We start from the raw sequence: 25,467 nt of genomic DNA on the forward strand, positions 1-25,467 counted from the left end.
AAAATGTTATAAATTGATTTGCATTTTAATGAGGGAATAAGCATTTGACCCCCTCTCAATCAGAAAGATTCCTGGCTCCCAGGTGTCTTTTATACAGGTAACGAGCTGAGATTAGGAGCACACTCTTAAAGGGAGTGCTCCTAATCTCAGCTTGTTACCTGTATAAAAGACACCTGTCCTAATGTGAATCCATTTCATTAGAACAAATCACCATAATTCCCGTGTTATCGAAAATGTATTCGATTACATTTTCCACTCACGACCAACGTCAATTCCAATGCAGTCCCAATAGGGATCGATGCCATCGGCTTCATTTTTGACCACTATCAATTCGCATTTGTTATCCCCATAGAATCGATCCGAGTTTTAATTTAACCTTGAATCGATTTTCTCAGCACATGGCTTGGGTGAGGAGAACGCGTGGCTGCGTGTGGGTTCATGGCGATGTCGAAACTCTACAAACTTGGCCTACTCTTCCCCTTCATCCTGCCTCTCCTCCTCCACCACCACCACCTCGTCACGTGCAGCAGCCACGGTGAGCAGAGCCGGAGGTGAACGATAAATCGGGTGCCAGTTTGTGTGATTGTGGGGGGAGCGGTGGTGCAGTGGTTAGCGCACTGTGTGTGAGTGAGTGTGTGGGGAGTGGTGGTGCAGTGGTTAGCGCAGGGAGAGTGGTGGTGCAGTGGTTAGCGAAGTGTGTGTGAGTGGTGGTGCAGTGGTTAGCGCACTGTGTGAGTGTGTGGGGAGTGGTGGTGCAGTGGTTAGCGCACTGTGTGTGTGGGGAGTGGTGGTGCAGTGGTTAGCGCACTGTGTGTGAAGGGGAAGTGGTGGTGCAGTGGTTAGCAAACTGTGTGATTGTGTGGGGAGTGGTGGTGCAGTGGTTAGCGCACTGTGTGTGTGAAGGGGGAGTGGTGGGGCAGTGGTTAGCGCACTGTGTGTGTGTTTGGGGAGTGGTGGTGCAGTGGTTAGCGCACTGTGTGGGTGGGAAGTGGTGGTGCAGTGGTTAGCGCAGTGTATGTGTGTGGGGAGTGGTGGTGCAGTGGTTAGCACACTGTGTGTGTGAGTGTGTGGGAAGTGGTGGTGCAGTGGTTAGCGCACTGTGTGAGTGGGGAGTGGCGGTGCAGTGGTTAGCACACTGTGTGTAGGGAGTGGTGGTGCAGTGGTTAGCACACAGTGTGTGTGAGTGTGGGGAGTGGTGGTGCAGTGGTTAGCGCACTGTGTGTGTGGGTCTTTGTGTGGTCTTCCCACCCAGCCCCTCGTGTGGGTGTTGAAACGGACGGCCAGGTCACGGCGGTCGTCGGCCAGAAGGTGGCGGTGCTGCGCTGCGTCCTGTGGGGTGCGGCCGTGGTGGTGGTACACGCCAACTGGCTGAAGGCCTCCCGTGACGACGTCTGGGCGGGGGCCAATTTGGCCGCGCTCAGCCCGCTGCACGGCACGGCGTACTCCAACTCGTCCCTCGCGGGTCGACTGCGGTTCCGCAGTGGGGGGCCGCCCGGCGACGTCTCGCTGGAGCTGCTGGACGTGCGTCATGGCGACGGGGGCCTCTTCCTCTGTCGTGTGGCCACCTTCCCCCACGGCAACTTCGAGGGGAGGGTCAACCTCTCTGTCATCGGTGAGAATTGGCACTGCCCCACACAGAGACCCATAGACTCATCACACAGAGACCCATAGACTACTCACACAGAGACCCATAGACTCACCACACAGAGACCCATAGACTCATTACACAGACACCCATAGACTACTCACACAGAGACCCATAGACTCATCACACAGAGACCCATCGACTCATCACACAGACACCCATAGACTCATCACACAGAGACCCATCGACTCATCACACAGACACCCATAGACTACTCACACAGACACTCATAGACTACTCACACAGAGACCCATAGACTATTCACACAGAGACCCATAGACTACTCACACAGAGGCCCATAGACTCATCACACAGAGACCCATCGACTCATCACACAGACACCCATAGACTACTCACACAGACACTCATAGATTACTCACACAGAGACCCATAGACTACTCACACAGAGACTCAGACTACTCACACAGACACCCATAGACTACTCACACAGAGACCCATAGACTACTCACACAGAGACCCATAGACTACTCACACAGAGACCTATAGACTCATCACACAGACACCCATCGACTCATCACACAGACACCCATAGACTACTCACACAGAGACCCATAGACTACTCACACAGAGACCCATAGACTACTCACACAGAGACCCATAGACTCATCACACAGAGACCCATAGACTACTCACACAGACACCCATAGACTACTCACACAGAGACCCATAGACTACTCACACAGAGACCCATAGACTACTCACACAGAGACCCATATACTCATCACACAGAGACCCATAGACTACTCACACAGAGACCCATATACTCATCACACAGATACCCATCGACTCATCACACAGACACCCATAGACTCATCACACAGAGACCCATAGACTACTCACACAGAGACCCATAGACTCATCACACAGAGACCCATCGACTCATCACACAGACACCCATAGACTCATCACACAGAGACTCATAGACTACTCACACAGACACCCATAGACTACTCACACAGAGACCCATAGACTACTCACACAGAGACTCATAGACTACTCACACAGACACCCATAGACTACTCACACAGAGACCCATAGACTACTCACACAGAGACCCATAGACTACTCACACAGACACCCATAGACTACTCACACAGAGACCCATAGACTACTCACACAGAGACTCATAGACTACTCACACAGACACCCATAGACTACTCACACAGAGACCCATATACTACTCACACAGAGACCCATAGACTACTCACACAGAGATCCATAGACTCATCACACAGAGACCCATCGACTCATCGCACAGACACCCATAGACTCATCACACAGAGACGCATAGACTACTCACACAGACACCCATAGACTACTCACACAGAGACCCATAGACTACTCACACAGAGACCCATAGACTACTCACACAGAGACCCATAGACTACTCACACAGAGCCCCATAGACTACTCACACAGACACCCATAGACTACTCACACAGGGACCCATAGACTCATCACACAGAGACCCATCGACTCATCACACAGACACCCATAGACTCATCACACAGAGACCCATAGACTACTCACACAGACACCCATAGACTACTCACACAGAGACCCATAGACTCATCACACAGAGACCCATAGACTCATCACTACTCACACAGACACCCATAGACTACTCACACAGAGACCCATAGACTCATCACACAGACACCCATAGACTACTCACACAGAGACCCATAGACTACTCACATAGAGACCCATAGACTCATCACACAGACACCCATAGTCTACTCAGACAGAACCCCATAGACTCACACAGAGACCAAAAGCTCGTTATCTTCTGCAGATGTAGATGCCACTGGTTCTTCACGCTCTGCAGATGTAGATGCCACTGGTTCTTCACGTTCTGCAGATGTAGATGCCACTGGTTCTTCACGTTCTGCAGATGTAGATGTCACTGGTTCTTCACCTTCTACAGATGTAGATGCCACTGCTTCTTCATGTTCTACAGATGTAGATGCCACTGGTTCTTTACGTTCTGCAGATGTACATGCCACTGGTTTTTCGTATTCTGTTGATGTTAATGTCACTGGTTCTTCTCGTTTTGCAGATGTAGATGTCACTGGTTCTTCACCTTCTGGAGATGTAGATGCCACTGCTTCTTCACATTCCACAGATGTAGATGCCACTGGTTCTTCACATTCTACAGATGTAGATCCCATTGTTTCTTCATGTTCTACAGATGTAGATGCAACTCGTTCTTCATAATCTGTAGATGTAGATGCCACCAGTTTTTCATATTCTGTAGATGCCACTTGTCCTTCTCGTTTTGCAGATGTAGATGCCACTGGTTCTTCACGTTCTACAGATGTAGATGCCACTGGTTCTTCACGTTCTACAGATGTAGATGCCACTGGTTCTTCTCGTTTTGCAGATGTAGATGCCACTGTTTCTTCACGTTCTGCAGATGTAGATGCCATTGGTTCTTCTCGTTTTGCAGATGTAGATGCCACTGGTTCTTCACCTTCTGGAGATGTAGATGCCACTGGTTCTTTACGTTCTGCAGATGTACATGCCACTGGTTTTTCGTATTCTGTTGATGTTAATGTCACTGGTTCTTCTCGTTTTGCAGATGTAGATGTCACTGGTTCTTCACCTTCTGGAGATGTAGATGCCACTGCTTCTTCACTTTCTGGAGATGTAGATGCCACTGGTTCTTCACGTTCTACAGATGTAGATGCCACTGGTTCTTCACGTTCTACAGATGTAGATGCCACTGGTTCTTCACGTTCTACAGATGTAGACGCCACCACCGCCGTCTGTTGCACGCCAGTTGAACTCACGACTTTCGGTCCGAACAGGCAACTCGACACACAAACAGGTTTGTTCGCATCTCTGAATGTTGCATGCGTGTGTGTCCTAGTACGTGTGTGTGTGCAACCATGTGTGTTGGTGCGTGTCTGTCCGTGTGCGTGTGCATGCAAGTGTGTCCGTGTGCATGCATATCTGTCCGTGTGCGTGTGTGTGTGCCTGTCCGTGTGCGTGTCCCTGTTCTGGCCACCCATCCCCTCGTTTGTCACAATCAAGGCCTTCATAGTTGCTGATACTCGCTAGCAGCACCTGCCCCAACAGTCTGCTAGGGCTTTTACGGGGGAACTTTGTCTCTGTCTGCCCTTCATCTCACTCCCTCAACCCGCAACGCCTGGGTGCAAGCAGCACGAGCCTTAAAGTGCACCTAGCCTGGCGCGTGTTGTCATTGCGGTGGTTGTTGTCGCGATGGTTGTTGTCGTCGTGCTACAGCAGCACGCTAACGCCACGCGGGGGATCGTTGTGCCACGCAGAGAAGGCGGCGGAGGCGGCGGCGGCGGGCTGGGCCAGCTGGGCCATTCCGGCCGCAATCCTCGCCGTGTCCCTCGCCCTGGCAGCCAATCTGCTGCTCTGCTGCCGCCGCCGCCGGCAGCGGTAGCGTCGTCACGAGCCCTGGGGCCCCACGTGAGTCGCTCGCTTCTCTCGGACGTCGGGCGGACGTTGGCGGTGCCTGCGGGGTTACCTGTGTGACGACCTGCTGCTGTGCCCCCCCCACCACCCCCCCCGCTACCTCACCACCCCCCCCCCCCGCTACCCCCCACCACCCCTCCACTACCCACATGCGTGCAGGGAGGAACCCCCCACTCTCCCCAAGCCACCGCGGAGAAACGCGGAGGACGACCTTGGCTACGTGAGTGGCACACCGCCCGCGCACAGAGGCCCATTCCATCCGTGTCTCTCTCCGTATTCTGTGTAGTGTATAGTGTAGTGTATAGTGTAGTGTATAGTAGTGTAGTGTATACAGTGAGGGAAAAAAGTATTTGATCCCCTGCTGATTTTGCACGTTTGCCCACTGATAAAGAAATGATCAGTCTATAATTGAATGGTAGGTTTATTTGAACAGCGAGAGACAGAATAACAAAAAAAATCCAGAAAAGCGCATGTCAAAGATGTTATGAATTGATTTGCATTTTAATGAGGGAAATAGGTATTTGACCCCCTCTCAATCAGAAAGATTTCTGGCTCCCAGGTGTCTTTTATACAGGTAACGACCTGAGATTAGGAGCACACTCTTAAAGGGAGCCATTGGTGGGCGGGCGAGCGGTGAGCAACTTCTGGCCACCCCAGGGGCGGGGGGGAGGGGGGGTGGAGTCGGTCACCGTCTCTCTTGTTTATTCTGACCCGCGCAGGTTTTCAAAGACGAAGATGACGACGAGGAGGGGAGGAAGATGTTTGAGAAGCGGCGCGGGGGGGGGGGGTGCCCGAGGAGCGAGAGTGCTCCACCTTGCCGTGCTCCACCTTGCCGTGCTCCACCCTGCCGTGCTCCACCTTGCCGTGCTCCACCTTGCCGTGCTCCACCTTACCGTGCCTCCAGTTGCCGGGGCAACGCTGGGGATTGTCGCCGTGGGCGGCTTCACGAGCGGATGAACCCCCGCGTGCGACGATCTGGACTGTAGCGGAGACTGCAGGGATTCATCTTCTTTGTTCTTCCGGTAAAGTCACCACGTAGAAGGGAATTAATAAAAATAAAACATAACGTGATAAGATTCTCCCGACGTTTCGGCTGCTTGTGTTGTGGCCGAGACGTCGTGAGAATTTTATTATTTTATGTTTTATTTTTATTATTGTATTATTTCCCTTCTACGTGACTTCACCGAAAGAACCAAGAAGATTTGTTGTTGTTGTGTGATCCCAACAATCAGTGCCAAAGTTTGGCTTTTGACTTTTGTTTTTTGGGGGGGGGGGGATTTTTTTTACGAAAGAGCTCTCTGTTACTGGACGCAGTTTTTTATTATTTTATTTTAGACTCGTGACGGTCTCTCACCTGCCAGTGCTTTCCCCCGGCATGTGCCGTTGGAAGGGAGGCGACTGGGCATGGTGCCAGGGAGCCAGGGAGAGGGGGGTGGGGGGGGGAGAATTTAAATTCGCCCTCGCGTGGCTGGGGGTCAACGAGCGGCGACATCGGCACGGTCCGTCACGACGTCCGGCACGAAGGGAGTTCCACATGTGCCGGCCGGCCGGCGGTTTATATTATTGTTTTATCGAGGCAACAAGCGGCGTCACGAGGCGCGTACAACGCCGTGAGCCTTCGTGCGCCCCGTCAGCGTCTCAGTTTTTTATTTCTCCCCGAACCCGGCCAGTTTCATCGGCCGCTCCCGCGATGCCGCGGTACTTTCATAGTTTGACGCTATTGGTTTTCGGCGAACCGATATCAGCCGGGTTAGATTGTGTAAATAAATCAATGTACAAATGTGGCTGTCGCCTGATGAAGCTGGTTGTTGTGATTGCTGGCGAAATGTCACGGTATCCAGAGTGCAAATGTTGTTGCTTGGCTCGCTAACCCACCAGTGTGCTGTACTAGTGTACTACACTACACTATACACTACACTACACACTATATATACTACACAATGTATACTACACTATACACTACACTATACACTACACACTATATATACTACAGTATGTATACTACACTATACACTACACTATACACTACACACTATATATACTACACTATGTATACCACACTATACACTACACTAGACACTACACTATACACTACACTATATATACTACACTATATATACTACACTACGCACTATACACTACACACTATATATACTACACTAGACACTACACTATACACTACACTATACACTACACTATATATACTACACTATATATACTACACTACGCACTATACACTACACACTATATATACTACACTAGACACTACACTATACACTACACTATACACTACACTATATATACTACACTATATATACTACACTACGCACTATACACTACACACTATATATACTAGACTATACATTACACTATACACTACACTACACACTATATATACTACACTATACACTACTATACACTATATATACTACACTATACTACACTGCACACTATATACACTACACTATATATACTACACTATACACTACACTATACACTACACTATACACTACACACTATACTATACACTACACACTATATATACTACACTATATATACTACACTATACACTACACTACACACTATATATACTACACTATATATACTACACTATACACTATATACTACACCACACTATATACACTACACTATACACTACACTACACACTATACACTACACTATACACTACACTATACACTACGACACACTACATTAGTAGGATCCGTCGATAATTGTTCACGTCATTGTTTTGTGATGTTCTTACTTCTGTCCGTTCACACAGAGCCTTACCGCTTATTCATATTCTGTTTTTTTCAGTAAAGTCACGTAGATAGAAAAAAATTAAGTGAATAAAAAATACCACGACGTTTAGATTGCAACACGGAGAGCCATCGACTCACACGGAGAGCCACAGAATCAGAGACATAGACTCACACGGAGAGCCATCGACTCACACAGAGATCCACAGAATCACAGAGCCATCGACTCACACAGAGAGCCACAGACTCAGAGCCATAGACTCACACAGAGAGCCATCGACTCACACAGAGAGCCATCGACTCACGCAGAGAGCCACAAAATGACAGAGCCATCGACTCACACAGAGAGCCACAAACTCACAGAGCCATCGACTCACACGGAGAGACAGAATCACAGACTCACACAGACTCACACAGAGACCCATAGACTCGCGCGCAGCCAAAACAAACTACAAATCAATTCACGGCCAAACACATCTGAAGAGAGGCGCCCGACAGACACCCGAGTTCGATTCCCGCTCACGGATGCGCCCTACCCAACACCATCAAAGACGTAACCAGTCCCTCTGGGGTTGGGGGGGGGAGAGACAAAGGCGGCCGGGCGTGGTTGCTGGCTCACACACCACCCCCCCCCCCCCGTCTCGTGTGATGTCTTTAAATTCAAAAGCGCTGAAGCTTGCGCGTGGCTTGACAATGGCGCTTTTTAGTGGATGCACACGCGTGGTGATCGCACTTTGTTGAAACACATTCCTGCGGAGGGAGCTGGTAGGAACGTTGGGTTGCTCGGTCAATGGCCAGGGTCAACGGCGGCACCACGTGGTGCATTCAGCAAATATGCCCGTCTGTGAGGGCGGGCACAAGCCGGCGTGAGTAGGTTAAACGTTGAGTTTTATAAGGGCACCACGGGGTGACCAGCCCCTCCCCACCCAGCTCCACCCCTCCCACCCCCACCCAGCCCCTACCTCCCCACCCAGCCCCTCCCCACCCAGCCCCTCCCCACCCAGCCCCACCCCTCCCACCCCCCACCCAGCCCCACCCTCCCCACCCAGCCACTTCCCACCCTCCCCTCTCCACCCAGCCCCACCCCTCCCATTTTATCCGGGTGTTCGGATACATGCGTACAGACATCCACAGACATACACAATTAATCCCCTGCCTCCTGTGAGAATTAACCCCGGTTGGGCTTCCGGTACTGCGCTGCGCCGCCCACGCGCTCCGCCTCACGGCACGGGGGGGCCGCGCGGCACGAGCCATGAAGAAAAAACAAAAACATAAAAAAAAATCCTAGAAAAGAAGAGAAGGGGGGGGGGGGGTTACGTTAAACAAAGCATCTTGTTTCTTCTGATCGTTAAAAAAACGAGAGAAGGACAGTGACAGAGGCAGGCAGGGAGAGAGGCATGGCACAGGGAGAGAGAGAGAGGGGCACTGAAAGCAGCAGCAGCAGCAGAGGGAGGAAGAAGCTCGTCATTGAAGAGGAGTGAGGAGGCGAAAAAAAAGAGATGGAGAGAGGCGAGGGGGGAGGAAGAGGAACGGAACGAGAGGCATGGAGGGGAGGAAGGGGAGAGGGACCAGAGAATCCTCCTCCCACACGATATTTTATTACGTGGCGGGCCATCGCCAGGTCAGGTGAGAGAGTTGATGGTGGTGGTGATGGCGATATTGTCGACGATGTTAATGATGGTGGTGATGATGGTGATGGTTGTGATGGTTATGATGGTGATGATGGTGATGATGGTGACGATGGTGGTGATGATGGTAGTGGTGGTGGTAATGGTGGTGCTGGTGACGGTTTTGATGGTGGTGATGCTGGTACGTTGACGACAATAACGGTAAATGGTCCTCTGCAGACTGAGGGCTTCCAAGCTGCAGATCGTGGGGATGAAAGGGCTTGGAGCTGAGGTTGTGAAGAACCTCATTCTGGCTGGAGTGAAGTCCATGACGTTTCTAGATAACAAGGTATGGTACTATAATAAAGCTTGATTCCAAGCACTACTTACAAATATTTTTCATTATAACTGCTATTTGTGCACACACTCAGTTCTCAGTGGTCTGGATACGGCCTCAGAGCTTTTGCACAAATACATTCACACGTTTACGTGTTAAATGTTATGTTGTGGAGTTGTGGTGCCGCCGCAGCGGAGCCGCGCCCACCACCGTGATGCCGTCACCGATGCCTCGGATTTCCCGCCACTCTCCCGGAGCCGGTGCCTTCTCAGACGTCCGCGTTTTGGCCCCTGCACAGTCGTGAGGCCGCTGCAGCAGGGCCGCTCTGCCGAGGTCGTGCCCACCGCCGCAAAGCCACCACCGGGGGATGTCGACGCCGACGCTGCGCACCCTCACCACCCCCCCTTCCCCCCCACACGAACGTACACACGCCCCACGTAGAGCCAGGAGGGGAGGTCACCCGGCTGATAGGTTTTTGTCCAGAAGTCCCTAGTGGGATCGAACTTCATGGTTTCCTGCGGCCGGGAAATTGGGCGATCTTCCCCCTGTAGCTGACATGCACTGCGGCGCCGCGACTTAATATTAAAGTTGCATGGTCACGGCAAGGGCCATCGAACCACCGCGAGTGGAGTCTCACACACACATGCACGGGTCAGTGGACTGGTAGCGGGAGAACAGAGAGCGGATGTCGGTGAGATCACTGCGGCGACGTCACCCGAGCTGGGATCCGGGCATCGATAGGGTGGGAGAATCCGAGCCCCTGATTGGACGGGAGGCCAAGGGTCTGAAAGAGCAAAAATTTCTTTGTTGTAGGTAGGATAAAAGGAGGGGGGTTGGGGTAGCAGGGGGGTTCTTCTTGTTCAAGATCATCGCGGTCCCGGGAGCAGGAGAGTCAGCCATCCGAGACGTCCGTGAGACGTACTCCAGCATCAGCAGGCTCGCCGCCTCATTCCCTTACAGCGGTCAGTACATCGGGGAAAAGTAAGTACGAGCGAGAGAGGAGTAAGTTTAGGCGTTTTAAATCCAGGATAGAGAGCGGGGCGATCGGTAGGGGAAATCGACTCGAAGACCTCCGAGGGATAGATTAGCGTCCACTGACCATACCATCACAGGTAAATAAAATTCGCTAGTGGGGGGATAAAACTGTGTTGCGTGGTCTTTTGGCAGTGTGAAGTGGAGGGCAGTGTGCGCTGGGTGTCTACGTGTATGCGCGGCTGTGCACCTCGAGCCGAAGCGTGGGGTGCTTACGTGCCCGCACGATTGCTCACAATAGTGCTTAGCGATCGCGTACCTGGGTGGCTGGGCCGCGGTCACGCACCCGCACAAATGTCTGATCGCGAGGTAGATAATTAAAGCGCCGAGCGCGCGCGTATTCGCGCGACTGTTTGAGCAGGACCTTTAACTCAGAGCCAAGCGAGCGTCCCCAATCAGCGGCGCACGCACGGCAGAAACCCAGCCCGCCCGTCCCCCAGCTCCAACCCCCTCGCGTGCGATTGGTTTGTTTACGGGCGGAGGGTAGGGGCGTGGTTGTTATTGTCGGCACACGTGGAGCGCGGGTGGGAGGGAAACACGCGCCGCGCCTGTTTGTTTACGGGCGGTACGGAGATTTACTGGCGAGCGCACTTACAGCCCCACCCCGCCGTTGCACAGTGTAGCGCATCGCAAGCACGAAGCGTACGAGCCGCTAATTAAACTACGCAAACGCGGTCGACATCCCAGGCAGAGGTACAGGGGGGCGAGAGGTTAGGGGTCGTTAGTCTGGACCTGACAGAGCAGCCGGGGGGTAGCGGTGTGAGTGGAACGGGGGAGTCGGTGGGCACCAGCCCCGACAATTCAGTGATGGCGGGGGACGGTAGCCCCCACATGTCTCTGACACGGCCATTATGAACCCACTGAGAGAGAGAGAGACACCCAGACCCAGGACTTGAACCCAGGGTGTCAGTGTCTCTGACACGGGCATTATGAACCCACTGAGAGAGACACCCAGACCCAGGGCTTGAACCCAGGGTCTCAGTGTCTCTGACACGGCCACTGTGAACCCCCTGAGAGAGAGACACCCAGACCCAGGGCTTGAATCCAGGGTCTCAGTGTCTCTGACACGGCCACTGTGAACCCCCTGAGAGAGAGACACCCAGACCTAGGGCTTGAACCCAGGGTGTCAGTGTCTCTGACACGGCCATTATGAACCCACTGAGAGAGAGAGACACCCAGACCCAGGGCTTGAACCCAGGGTGTCAGTGTCTCTGACACGGCCATTATTAACCCACTGAGAGACACCCAGACCCAGGGCTTGAACCCAGGGTGTCAGTGTCTCTGACACGGCCATTATGAACCCACTGAGAGAGACACCCAGACCCAGGGCTTGAACCCAGGGTCTCAGTGTCTCTGACACGGCCATTATGAACCCACTGAGAGAGACACCCAGACCCAGGGCTTGAACCCAGGGTCTCAGTGTCTCTGACACGGCCATTATGAACCCACTGAGAGAGAGAGACACCCAGGGCTTGAACCCAGGGTCCCAGTGTCTCTGACACGGCCATTATGAATCCACTGAGAGAGAGAGACACCCAGACCCAGGGCTTGAACCCAGGGTGCCAGGGTCTCAGTGTCTCTGATACGGCCATTATGAACCCACTGAGAGAGAGAGACACCCAGACCCAAGGCTTGAACCCAGGGTCTCAGTGTCTCTGACACGGCCATTATGAACCCACTGAGAGAGAGACACCCAGACCCAGGGCTTGAACCCAGGGTGTCAGTGTCTCTGACACGGCCATTTTGAACCCACAGAGAGAGACACCCAGACCCAGGGCTTGAACCCAGGGTGTCAGTGTCTCTGACACGGCCATTATGAACCCACTGAGAGAGAGACACCCAGACCCAGGGCTTGAACCCAGGGTCTCAGTGTCTCTGACACGGCCATTATGAACCCACTGAGAGAGAGAGAGACACCCAGACCCAGGGCTTGAACCCAGGGTGTCAGTGTCTCTGACACGGCCATTATGAACCCACTGACATGTATTTATTGGAGATGTTTACATCTCTCATCAATGAGCTCCCAAAGTGAAAACACCAAAAACTCCCCCACAACAACAACGCTTTTTATGGGTTTTGTTTTACTCATCCCAACACACACACGCCTGTCTCTGTGTGTGTCTGTGTGTGTGTCTGTGTGTCTGTCTGTATCGGTGTGTGTCTGTCTCTGCGTGTGTCTGTGTGTGTCTGTGTCTCTGCGTGTGTCTATGTGTCTGTCTGTGTCTGTTTCGGTGTGTGTCTGTATCAGTATGTGTCTGTGTCTCTGCGTGGGTCTGTGTGTCTATTGGTGTGTGCGTGTGTGTCTATGTGTCTCTGCGTGATTGTGTGTCTGTGTGTGTCTGTCTCGAGCGGAGCGCCGGGTGGCTAAAGCACAGCAAGTTAGCACAGTAGGGGGCACAGGTGGTGCACCAGCCAGTCATCTCAGTCAGTCGACCCGTGGTACCTGGGTCTGCTCCGTGACCTCCTGCCCGCGGGCGTTCGACACTTCACTTGGCCTCAAGGTGCAAATGGCCTGGCACAAGGGTCATGGTGACGTCACCGCCACTTAGTGGCGAATGGCGGTTGTTGTTGTGTGTGACTGTGTGTGTGTCTGTATCGGTGTGTGTCTGTGTCTCTGCATGTGTCTGTGTGTGTCTGTATCGGTGTGTGCGTGTATGTCTATGTGCCTCTGCGTGTTTTTGTGTCTCTGCGTGCGTGTCTATGTGTGTCTGTCTCTACGTGTGTGTCTATGTGTCTCTGTGTGTGTCTGTGTGTCTGTCTCTGCGTGTGTGTCTATGTGGTTGCGTGTGTGTCTATATCTCTACGTGTGTGTCTATGTGTCTCTGTGTGTGTCTATGTGTCTGCGTGTGTGTGTCTATGTGTCTGCGTGTGTGTTTATGTGTCTGCGGGTGTCTGCGTCTCTGCGTGTGTCTGCGTGTGTCTGTCTCTGCGTATGTGTGTCTGTCTCTGCGTGTGTATGTCTATGTGTCTCTGCGTGTGTGTCTGTCTCTGCGAGTGTGTGTCTATGTGTCTCTGTGTGTGTGTCTGTCTCTGCATGTGTATGTCTGTGTCTCTGCATGTGTGTGTCTGTCTCTGCGCATGTGTGTGTCTGTGTCTGTGTGACTGCCAAGTTGTCCTTATTTTTGTTGCCTTCTGATACGCCCAGCAGAGACACTCGCTGCACACACTCACCGTGCCGCACACAGACAAAGATCCCCCGTGTAGCCTTAACAGACTGTAGGGGCAAGTGCTGTTAGCGAGCTCCTATAAGGCCGGCATGGTACACGAGGGGGTGGGTAGCCAGCACCACGCCCGGCGGCCTTTGTCTCCCTAGTGGTGATGTTTACATGCCGCACCAGGTATTCATTTGAGGCGGAGTCGACCTAGGGGAGGCCCTGGACCGGTTCAGAGAATCGTCACCGGTGTTGGATGTGAGTGGGAATCGAACTTGGGTCGCCAGGATCGTGGTGCAGCGTAGCGCTAACCGCTACCCTTCAGCTCTCCACACACGTCGTTGGTCACACACACAACCGCAGAGGAGGGCAAGAAGGATCCGAAGCGTGCGACACTCAGAACCACAAGTGGCAGAGGCTCGGCCGAGAGAGTGGAGAGAGAGAGAGAGTGGAGAGAGTGGAGAGAGAGAGAGTGGAGAGAGAGAGTGGAGAGAGAGAGTGGAGAGAGAGAGTGGAGAGAGAGAGAGTGGAGAGAGAGTGGAGAGAGAGAGTGGAGAAAGAGAGTGGAGAGAGAGAGAGTGGAGAGAGAGAGTGGAGAGAGAGAGTGGAGAGAGAGAGAGAGTGGAGAGAGAGTGGAGAGAGAGAGTGGAGAGAGAGTGGAGAGAGAGAGAGTGGAGAGAGAGAGTGGAGAGAGAGAGTGGAGAGAGAGGGTGGAGAGAGAGAGTGGAGAGAGAGAGTGGAGAGAGAGTGGAGAGAGAGTGGAGAGAGAGAGAGTGGAGAGAGAGAGAGTGGAGAGAGAGAGAAAGTGGAGAGAGAGAGTGGAGAGAGAGTGGAGAGAGAGTGGAGAGAGAGAGAGTGGAGAGAGAGAGTGGAGAGAGAGAGAGTGGAGAGAGAGTGGAGAGAGAGTGGAGAGAGAGTGGAGAGTGTGAGAGTGGAGAGAGAGAGAGTGGAGAGAGACTTTTCAGGACTTTATTTCCACTGAAACATTAACAGAAACATTACCGGAAAAAAACACCTAAACTGAAAATCAATAAAACATCAAACTCTTAACAGCTGTATGTGTACTCTTTGGTTCTATTCGGTAAAGTCACCACGTAGGTAAAAAATAAAACAACAAAAATCACGACGTTTCGGCCACAACACAAGTAGCCTTCTTCAGGCGAAGGAACAGAACTGAAATACAAATGGCACCGGGATAGAGGCCGTGGAAACGAGGCGGTGCACGAACATCTCCGTGTGCAGCAAAGTTGTTCAAGGGTTTTTCAATTTGATAAACAATCAAATGTTCTGACATCAGAATGTGATGTGAACAAAATATATTTTTCTCCTGTGCATTTTCAAAAACGAAATGGCGTCGACATGTCAAAAAAGCTGAATGAGTTTTTTTTCTTCAAGGATTCTGTTGTCGATTTACATTAAAGTGTAATGAAAGGGTGACACCTGCTGACATCACAGGGTGACACCTGCTGACATCACAGGGTGCCACCTGCTGACAGGGTGACACCTGCTGACATCACAGGGTGACACCTGCTGACATCACAGGGTGACACCTGTTGACATGACAGGGTGACACCTGCTGACATGACAGGGTGACACCTGCTGACATGACAGGGTGACACCTGGTGACATCACAGGGTGACACCTGCTGACATGACAGGGTGACACCTGCTGACATGACAGGGTGACACCTGCTGACATCACAGGGTGACACCTGCTGACATCACAGGGTGACACCTGCTGACATGACAGGGTGACACCTGCTGGCCTGGCAAGGGCTTCACGGGTACAGCCACAGAGGTAAGAACCAATCAGGGAAGGAGGCGCATCTGGGGCAAAGGCAACAGGTGGGGCTAGCCGAGTTACTCCGGTCACCTGCTCCAAGGTTCCACGAGAGGGCGTGGCCGGAGGCGGGGCCTAGCCATGCCTCTGGCCACGCCCTCTTGTGTAACCTGCTGGAAGGTTCCACGAGAGGGCGTGGCCGGAGGCAGGGCCTAGCCACGCCTTCGGCCGCGCCCTCTCGTGTAACCTGCTGGAAGGTCACACCTAGGGGTATATATGGGGGAGCAGACCCGGAGCTCGGGGTTCGTGCGTGGGGTCCCGGGTCCTGGCGTGTCGCCGTTCGCCGACATCTCTCTCCGTCGCCGTCACGCCGCCAGCCGGAATCGCGGCCAAGAAGAGCCGGCACAGTGACGAGACGTTAACGTGGAAAGTCATTTCGTGAGACGTGCGTAGCGAGCGAGGTAGCGGCGCGTGGTCTGGTGAGAAGGAGCGAACGAGGACACGTGCGGAGCGATGAGTCAAATGAGAGAGGCGCGACGTGAAGTCAGGGGTGGTCCCCCCCCCCCCCACGAGGGAAAAAGGAAAGGGGGCGGATGGCTGAGTGGAGAGCGTGCGGTAACGTGAACGTGGAGAGTGAGTGGCCGGACAATTTGCTGTTTGAACGCCGCAATGGACATGAGATTCAGAGTGAACGCTAAGTGAGGGCTCGTGGGTAGAACATCGTCAGTGGTCTGACGAACGCCGCTGCAATGGACACATGCGCTACGGGTACATGTCGCTTTTGGGCAGGTACAGTACATGGCGACCACCTGCCGGGTCATGGGGAAGGAGCCGGGTTACGCCGAGAGGTCCTGGAAAAGGCGGCTGGGAGGCGGTGTCGCGGCAGGGGCTGGGCACATTCTCAGAGGATTCGCATCGCTGAGGATGTTGTAGGCGAGCTGACACGCCACCTCCCGTGCTCCCTCCTCGCTGGAGCTCAGAAATGCAGGGAAGATGCCGGCGCCTTCTCCCATCCCGGGAACCGAGACCTTATAGAGGAGGCCTACGGGTATCCCGGGCTCCGAGTAAGCGTGCAGCTCGAAGATTGGGTAGCTGATACCGGCGGTCCGGCACAGCATCCACAGCCGCACCTCCCACGACAGCATGGCCGCCTCCGGCAGCGCCTCGAGAGCAATGGGCATGGGCCGCAGGTGGAGAGGTACCCACCACAGCCGCGTCCGTGCCCCCCAGCCCTCAAACAGGCTGTGTGCGGCTTTGCCGGTGCCCGTGCACTCCGGCTCCGGCAGGTCTGGCACCGCCGCCTCCTTCTCCTCCTCGTGTTCCGTTGTCGCAGCCGCAGCCACCGTGTCCCACTCCGGGATGGCCCAGTCCACCTTGATGGTCCGGCCCCATAGCTGGAAGTTGATTCGGCGACAGACGCTCATCTTGACGTTCACCACGCCCTCCGTGGCACCGCTCATCGCCATCATCACCTCCGCTCGCTTCTTGTCCTTTGGCAGCCCCCCAATGAAGAGGCGGCGATTGTCCACGCTAAAGCAGACTCCAATGCGGCGTCCGGGACGGATCTCTACCTTGTTGAGTTTCTTGACGGCATCCGTGGCTTGGGCGAGCGTCGCGTAGGTAGCGAACGCGTAGCCGCGGTTCTCTCCGCTATAATCCATCATGAGGCGGAGCTGGTAGAGCTTCCCTACCGTCTCCAGCATGGGCACCAGCTCATCCTCATAGAGGTCGCACGGGATCCCCCCCAGAAACACCTCGCAGCCACGGGCGGGAGGGGGCCCCTGCCAGTCGGGCGGCGGTCCGAACTTCCTCTGTCCGTTCTCCTGGACGATGTTGTACCCCGTGCTCAACATGAGGTCCAGCAAGACCTTCATAGAGGCCATGCCGAGCACCGGTGGTTTGGCTACGGTGGTGCTGGGGCAGCGGCTTGGGGCCCAGTGGAGCCCTTGACACTCCGCGCGGTCGCCTCGTGCCGACAAAGCCACGGGGGGAATCAGCTCCTGAAAAGCCAAATCCCCGGCAGGAACTCGCTCGGCCCAAACCTACAGGCCAACAGTGAAGAGAGGAAGAGAGAGAGTGGAGACGGATGGAGAAAGAGAGACGCGTTTGTTCGGTCCATGGGCCTAAATGTGACGGTAGCGTAGCCTGTGCAGTATGCATACAGCGCTTTTGTCAATCCACTGCTGGATGAAGCCCTCCCCCACATTGCGCAGAGGGAAACAAGAAACACAAACTCACATGGTTCCCGGCATGCGTTTGTTTGTCCTCGGAAATGTTCACCGAGCGATGATTTTGCGTTTCGAGCGGCGCTCACGAAGCGGCGTTTGACTTCGTGCGGTGAACTTGGCCCGTGATGACGTCACTGGGCACGACAGGAGAGGTTGGCGCTGACTTTTAGCACCGGTTTTTTTCTCCCCATCCAATAGTCCATGAGACGCTTCAAAATGAGACCGTTTTGCCGGTATCAAAGTATGACAAAATAAGAATAGATTTGATCCTTTTTTGGCAATTAAACGGGTGTTTAGATGTTCAAACACCAAACAGAAACCTTCTTCAATGAATCTTAAGATCTGTTTTATTGCCAGAAAGGATACAACCTATTCTTATTTTTTCATAGCCCATGAGATGTCTCCTTTGTCGGTACCACGTGAGGTGGCCTACATTGAGCAGTTTCAATTTCTCTATGTGGCCAGTGATAAACAAATGCAATGAGTGAGACTATCAAGTAATTTACTTTCATTTTCCATCCAAATAAATGGGTACGACTGAAGTTTTGCTACCTTAGGTGGTACCGAGTTCTGCTCTGTACCATGAGTGGGCCGTTTAATCAATTTTGGCCAGTTTTCAACATTGTTAGGTCCCTAATAGCAACGTGAGCTGTTGTACTACAATTGTGTTCATATTGGATCATGTTTACAACAGAGCAGACATGCAGACAGAGCTAATGCTTAATGCTTTCAACCCTCATTGTTGGAATGTGAGTTTACTTGGAAATAGAATCACAGTCCCAAATCATGACCGCAGAATGGTTGGAGCGAGTTGTTGGGGAGGGTGGTGGGTCGGGGGTTGAATTGCCATCATCAAAGCAGCACACGCCCCACCTTATGAACCACACAGAGTAATCACGTGAGGCAGACGTTGTATAGAAATGAGTATTGTTGTTGTAGCGTTCACCAAAACGATCCAGGATATCTTCTTTGGTTCTTTCGGTAAAATCACGTAGAATGAGAATAAAATAATAAATTGATAAAATAAAATAACACAAAAAATCCTCACGACGTTTCGGCCACAACACAAGCGGCCTTCATCAGGTGAAGGGACGAGACTGTCTGGAGAACAGCGCTGGAGCGAACAAAGCCAAGCTCAGATCGCGACCTTTAAGCTGTGTGAGAAGAAACAAAGCGCCTTGACAAAGGAATTAGCTTGGAATTTAGCATTGAAACGGCTGAGTGATTAGCTTGTGACTGGTCACAGAAATGGCTATGTTAAAGTCAGAGCATACACATTCACAGAGGCACCTATTACAAATCAAACAGGAGAATTTAGCATTGAAATAACTAGGAGAATTTAGCATTGAAATAGCTGAGTGATTAGCTTGTGACTGGTCACAGAAATGGCTATCTTGAAGTCAAAGCCTACACATCTGAGCTATTCACAGTAACTGGGTATACACTACACTATATAATGAATACTATATAGTGAACCAATAAAAAACTAAAATATAAATTACCTCAATGTTATCAATAAACTCTATATATTCTCCAATCAGCTAAGCTACCAACAATAAGTCGTTATATATCACAATGCTATATGGCGAAAAAATGGGTGGATTCTTACCCTCAACTTTAGCACGTACACCAGGCTCTCAGCCTCTCAGGGCTAATGGTTACTCCGACTACACAATCCGCAAAGCCATCACTCCAGTCATGAAGGATCCTCTTGTGGATCCACTCAAAACCATCACCTTATCATACATTGCAGGGGTCACTAAAAAGATCTCCAAAATCCTGAATAAACACAAGATCCAGGTCCGATGCAACACAGTACATAAAATACGTGATCTGATTCCATCTGTAAAAGATGCTGTTCTAGACATACAGTACCCGGGCGTTTACAAGCTAAAGTGCCTCTGTGGTAGTAGCTACATTGGAGAAACCAAACGACATATCTCGGACCGCATCCGCGAACATAAAGCAGACTTGAAACACGGTAGAACGAACTCCTCTGCCGTGGCAGATCACTGTTATAATTCAGTGGGCTCACATGACATTGACTTCTCCAAGATGGAGGTTCTTTGCAAACCAACCGGCTACCATGAGAGATTTGTTCATGAGGCCATTCACATATACAAGCACAGAGACAATTTCAACCGAGAAGATGGATTCTGGCTTAGTAACCATTGGAAAGATGTTTTAAACCATTTCCGTTCTTAATTTTGGTACCGCCAAAGGTGGTCTAATGATGTAGATGACTTCCCCACGCTCATATTTTAATCTGGCTGAAAGAAAAAAATCATCCAATCTAAATCGATGTTATATCTGCCGAGTTTCCAAATCCAGAGGAAGACCCAAAATCTGTTTGCAGTAGTGACCGCAAATATGATTCATGGACCATGCGGAAACCTTAATGTCAATGCAGCAGCATGTATGAAGGACATAGAGAGCAGCAAGAAATATCCGAGACAATTTATTAAAGACACAAACTGGAGATGATGGATATCTTCGCTATAGAAGGTGAGCTCCAGCAGACGGTGGAAACACAGCAAGACTGAAGATTAGAGGTAACACGGAAATCGAAATGGACAACAGGTGGGTTGTTCCGTATTCTCCGTTTCTTTCTAAAATGTTTCAGGCGTAGATGTGTTGACCACGCTCCACCTCCTCCAGTCAGTGTGTGTATCATGGTGTGTGTAAGTGTGTGTGTCAGTGTGTGTCCGGCAAAACAACCCCCTACCTCCTCGCGGTGCCGGACGGGCAACTCTGTCGTGGACAGTGCTGTGGGGGGAGATCCAATTTTGATTGGCTCCTCCCCTCATGGCATATGTGTCCACCACAGGGGCTAAACGGGGGCTCTAGACGGGTGCGAGGGGCTGGTAACCCCTCCACCTTCAATTAATTACCACGAAACCACGAATTAAACTGAAATATGTAACTAATAAGCTTGTGCCGGAGGCCCCGGGGGGCCAGGCGTCTATGACGTCTCCTGGCCAAACCCCAATTGGCGGAACCAGGAGATTGAATGCCTACCCTCGGGGCTACTCCAGAAACAACGAAAAGCCACTACGGGTGGCCACGTGGAATGTTCGAACGCTCACTGCAGAGGAGAGGCTGCCACTCCTCTGTCGGGAGCTGGACCGGTACCGCCTGGATCTATGCGGCATTCAGGAGGTCCGGTGGACCGGCTCTGGCTCCTGCCACCATGAGGGGTGGACAGTCCTCTACTCGGGGCAGCAGACTGCCAAACAACAGGGTGTGGGTCTTCTTTTGAACAAAAGAATGAAGGGGGCGTGGGAGCGTGGCGGTGAGGTGTGGGAAGCTGTAAGCCCCAGGCTACTTTGGGCTCGCCTTCCCATCAACCGGAGGCGAGGAATGGTGGTCGTGGTTACTTATGCCCCCACCGAAGATGAACATCCGTGGAGGAATGCAGGCAAAGCCGATGAGTCAGATGCCTTCTATGACCTCCTGTCACAGGTGCTGGCTAAAGTGGCCCCTCGGGATAGAGTCATCATGTTGGGTGACCTCAATGCCCGAGTTGGTCATGATACTGGCACCTGGTCTGGAGTGATTGGAGGGCATGGGCCAGATCAGTTCAATAACAACGGTAGGAGGCTGCTAGATTTTTGTGCAGCCCATGGGCTTGTAATTACCAACATGCTGTTCCGGCATCGGCACATCCACACAACATCATGGATGCATGCCGGGTCCAAGCAAGAACATCTGCTGGACTACATAGTGACGGACCAGCGAATGCGAGCCCATGTCCTTGACACCAGGACCTACCGTGGAGCTGATCTGCCCTCTGACCATCGACTAGTCATCTGTAAGATGCGCCTGCCATTCTTCCACTCCGGTGGTGGGTGTACACCCAGGACCCCATTCCAACATAAAGTGGCCTGGTCTCAGTTATCTGATGAAAGTTGCAAGCGAGAATTTCATCATCGCTTGCGGCTGGGATTGGCATCGTCCCCGACTCCTCCTGATGTCGAGGGTAAATGGGCGAGGTTTAGGACTGTGACTCATGCAGCTGCAATGGCTGCTTTGGGTACACGGTCCAGACCTCCCCAGAGACCCTGGCTCACAGAGGAGGTGTTCAGGATGGTTGAGAAAAAGCGACAGGCCCACTGTCATCGGCTATAGAATCCCATGTCAGAGAATGAGGCTTACCGCAGCCTTCGCTCGGAGGTTCGGAGAGCCGTGAGGTGCTGCAAGGATGGGTGGTGGTCGCGGGTTGCTGAGGAGATGGAGTCTGCCTCAGTGGCCTGTGATCACAAATCTCTATTTAACTCCATCAAAAAAGTAACCTGCAGCGCCACACCTATTACCATCATTAGGGGAAAAAACGGTGATCCAATCTCCGACCCCCAGGAACAGGTTCGCAGATTTGCTGAGCATTTCTGTGAGGTCCTGGGGGAGGGAAAATCCCTCAGCCAGGAAAACATCGTGGCACAAAGTGAGGATGACCCTGCTGAGGCTGCGGTGCCTCAAATATTGGAAGAAGCCACCCCCTGTGAGTGGCTGCCTGAGGTGCCATCTGCTGAGGAAGTATTGAAGGCGATCCGGAGTCTGAGACCAGGTAAGGCAGCGGGCAGAGATGATCTCCCAAGCGAAATGCTGAGGGAGGGTGGCGTTTGTGCACAGACTGCCCTATATGACATAACTACAGTCCTGACCACTGGACGGGTTCCGCAGGATTGGAAGGATGCCCTGGTGGTCCCCCTTTTTAAGAAGGGGGACCGCACAGACTGTAACAACTTACAGGGGCATCTCACTCTTCAGTGTGCCGGGAAAGGTCCTGGCATGGATTATTCAGCATCGCCTTGCCAGGCACGCTGAGGAGAGGCTTGCGGAGCCCCAATGCGGTTTCAGGAAAGGGCGGTCCTGCACAGATGCCATATTTTCTGTCCGTCTGCTACAGCAGAGGTGTAGGGAATTCCAACAAGACCTACATCTCTGCTTTATTGACCTGGTCAAGGCCTATGATACCATCAGTAGGCCTGGGCTCTGGGTCGTTCTTCATGCTTTTGGAGTACCTGACCCTCTGCTCACGATCATTAAGGACCTTCATGATGGTGAGCGGGCTCGGGTAAAACTACATGGCCGGGAGTCAGAGCCATTCCCTGTACACCTTGGGGTGCGACAGGGATGTCCTCTGGCTCCCACATTATTTAACATCTATTTTGACCACGTAGTTCGTGAAGCCTTCAATAGCCGTACCGGGGGAATCTCCATATGGTACAGATATAATGGGAGGCTAATCGATGCCCGGGTGCGGTCAAGGGATGGCTCCCTATTGCTCAACCACGTTATGTATGCTGATGATTTGGGAATAGCTGCTCAGTCAGAGGAGGAGTTGGAGACGCTGCTGCTGAGACTGGAGCGTGCCACTAAGAGGTGGGGCCTTACCATCAGCCCCACCAAAACTAAGCACCTGCCTGGGTATTTTGTACCATCGGACACTCCACCCCCACAACTCCCGATCGGTGATGGGGCAGTTGTGTAGAGAGTGGAGAGTTTCCCATACCTGGGCAGTGTGCTTATGACTGGCTCCAGTTTAACAGCAGAGGTCTCACTCCGAATCAGTCGAGCGGCAATATCTTTTCATCAGTTGCGTAACGCTGTGTGGAAGCTACCTGGTCTGTCGCTCCGCACTAAGCTTCAGGTCTTCTCGGCCACGGTCATTCCCTCCCTTCTCTACGCTTGCGAAACGTGGACCCCCCTAGTGGAACATCTTCGCCAGTTAGAAACATTTAGGCTGGCCTGCCTACGATCCATCCTGGGTTTAACCAGACTGGATTGTGTGAGGAGCTCACAAATCCTTGAAAGATCTGGGCAGGGTCACATCGGTGAGCTCCTCCGGCAGGCAAGGCTGCGATGGCTGGGTCATGTAGCCCGCATGCCGAAACAGCTTTTGTTTGGCCGGATTGAGGGGGCTAAGCAGGCGCGGCACGGGCTAGAGAAGAGATGGAGTGATGTGGTACAGGAGGACGTGGAGCTGAGTGGACTTGCCGATGACTGGTACCAGCGGTGTCAAGATCGGCCTCTGTGGAGGAGGCTCGTGAAGGATGCTACTGGGCAGTTGGAGGCAGTCGCCCTCCAACAACAACGGAGGGCGGAGGACCGATGCTCAGAACAACGAGCGGAGCGCCGGGTGTCTAAAGCACAGCAGGTTGGCACAGTAGGGGGCACAGGTGGTGCATCAGCCAGTCATCTCAGTCAGTTGACCCGTGGCACCTGGGTCTGCCCAGTGACCTCCTGCCAGCGGGCGTTCGACACTTCACGTGGCCTCACGGTGCACATAGCCTGGCACAAGCATCGTGGTGACGTCACCGCCACTTAGTGGCGAATGGCGGTTGTTGTTGTTGTTGTGTACGTGTGTGTGTGTGTACGTGTGTGTGTGTGTACATGTGTGTGTGTGTGGTCCGGCAAAACAACCCCCTACCTCCTCGCGGTGCCGGACAGGCAACTCTGTCGTGGACAGTGCTTTGGGGGGAGATCCAATTTTGATTGGCTCCTCCCCTCATGGCAAATGTGTCTACCACAGGGGCTAAACGGGGGCTCTGGACAGGTGCGAGGGGCTGGTAACCCTTCCACCTTCAATTAATTACCACGAAACCACGAGTTAAACCGAAATATGTAACTAATAAGCTTGTGCCGGAGGCCCCGGGGGGACAGGCGTCTATGACGTCTCCTGACCAAACCCCATTTGGCAGAGCCAGGAGACTGAATATCTACCCTCGGGGCTCCTCCAGAAACAACGAAAAACCACTACGGGTGGCCACGTGGAATGTTCGAACGCTCACTGCGGAGGAGAGGCTGCCACTCCTCTGTCGGGAGCTGGACCGGTACCGCCTGGATCTCTGTGGTATTCAGGAGGTCCGGTAGACCGGCTCTGGCTCCTACCACCATGAGGGGTGGACAGTCCTCTTCTCATGGCAGGAGACTGCCAAACAACAGGGAGTGGCTCTTCTTCTAAACAAAAGAATGAAGGGGGCGTGGGAGCGTGGTGGTGAGGTGTGGGAAGCTGTAAGCCCCAGGCTACTTTGGGCTCGCCTTCCCAACAACCGGATGTGAGGAGTGGTGGTCGTGGTTACTTGTGCCCCCACCGAAGACGAACATCCGTGGAGGGATCCAGGCAAGGCCGATGAGTCGGATGCCTTCTATGACCTCCTGTCACAGGTGCGAGCTAAAGTGGCCCCTCGGGATAGTCATCTTGTTGGGTGAATGCCCGAGTTGGTCATGATGCACCTGGTCTGGAGTGATTGGAAGGAATGGGCCAGACCAGCTCAATAACAACGGCAGGAGGCTGCTACATTTTTGTGCAGCCCATGGGCTTGTAAATACCAACACGTTGTTCCGGCATCGGTGCATCCACACAACATCATGGATGCATGCCGGGTCCAAGCAAGAACATCTGCTGGACTACATAGTGACGGACCAGCGGATGCGAGTCCATGTCCCTGACACCAGG

General features: G+C 52.7%; 1 protein-coding gene and 1 long non-coding RNA gene across 2 annotated transcripts; both read left to right on the top strand.

Moving 5' to 3' along the window:
- Positions 1 to 285: 285 nt before the first annotated feature.
- LOC142910267 (uncharacterized) lies at positions 286 to 3,883 on the top strand. The gene is made up of 3 exons (XM_076059968.1): positions 286 to 535; positions 1,253 to 1,612; positions 3,726 to 3,883. Exons 1-3 carry the CDS (start codon positions 439 to 441, stop codon positions 3,881 to 3,883), a joined length of 615 nt encoding a protein of 204 aa, XP_075916083.1. The 5' UTR covers positions 286 to 438.
- A 369-nt stretch (positions 3,884 to 4,252) lies between these two features.
- On the top strand, positions 4,253 to 6,897 carry LOC142910280 (uncharacterized). The gene is made up of 4 exons (XR_012932815.1): positions 4,253 to 4,496; positions 4,957 to 5,107; positions 5,273 to 5,333; positions 5,833 to 6,897. It is a non-coding gene; the product is annotated as an uncharacterized LOC142910280 (long non-coding RNA).
- The last annotated feature ends 18,570 nt before the right edge of the window (positions 6,898 to 25,467 follow it).

Source organism: Petromyzon marinus, unplaced genomic scaffold, assembly GCF_048934315.1.
Source record: "Petromyzon marinus isolate PM22_M1 ecotype Great Lakes invasive population unplaced genomic scaffold, UKy_Petmar_22M1.pri1.0 PM_G_Scaffold_14, whole genome shotgun sequence".
Classification (NCBI taxonomy): domain Eukaryota; kingdom Metazoa; phylum Chordata; class Hyperoartia; order Petromyzontiformes; family Petromyzontidae; genus Petromyzon; species Petromyzon marinus.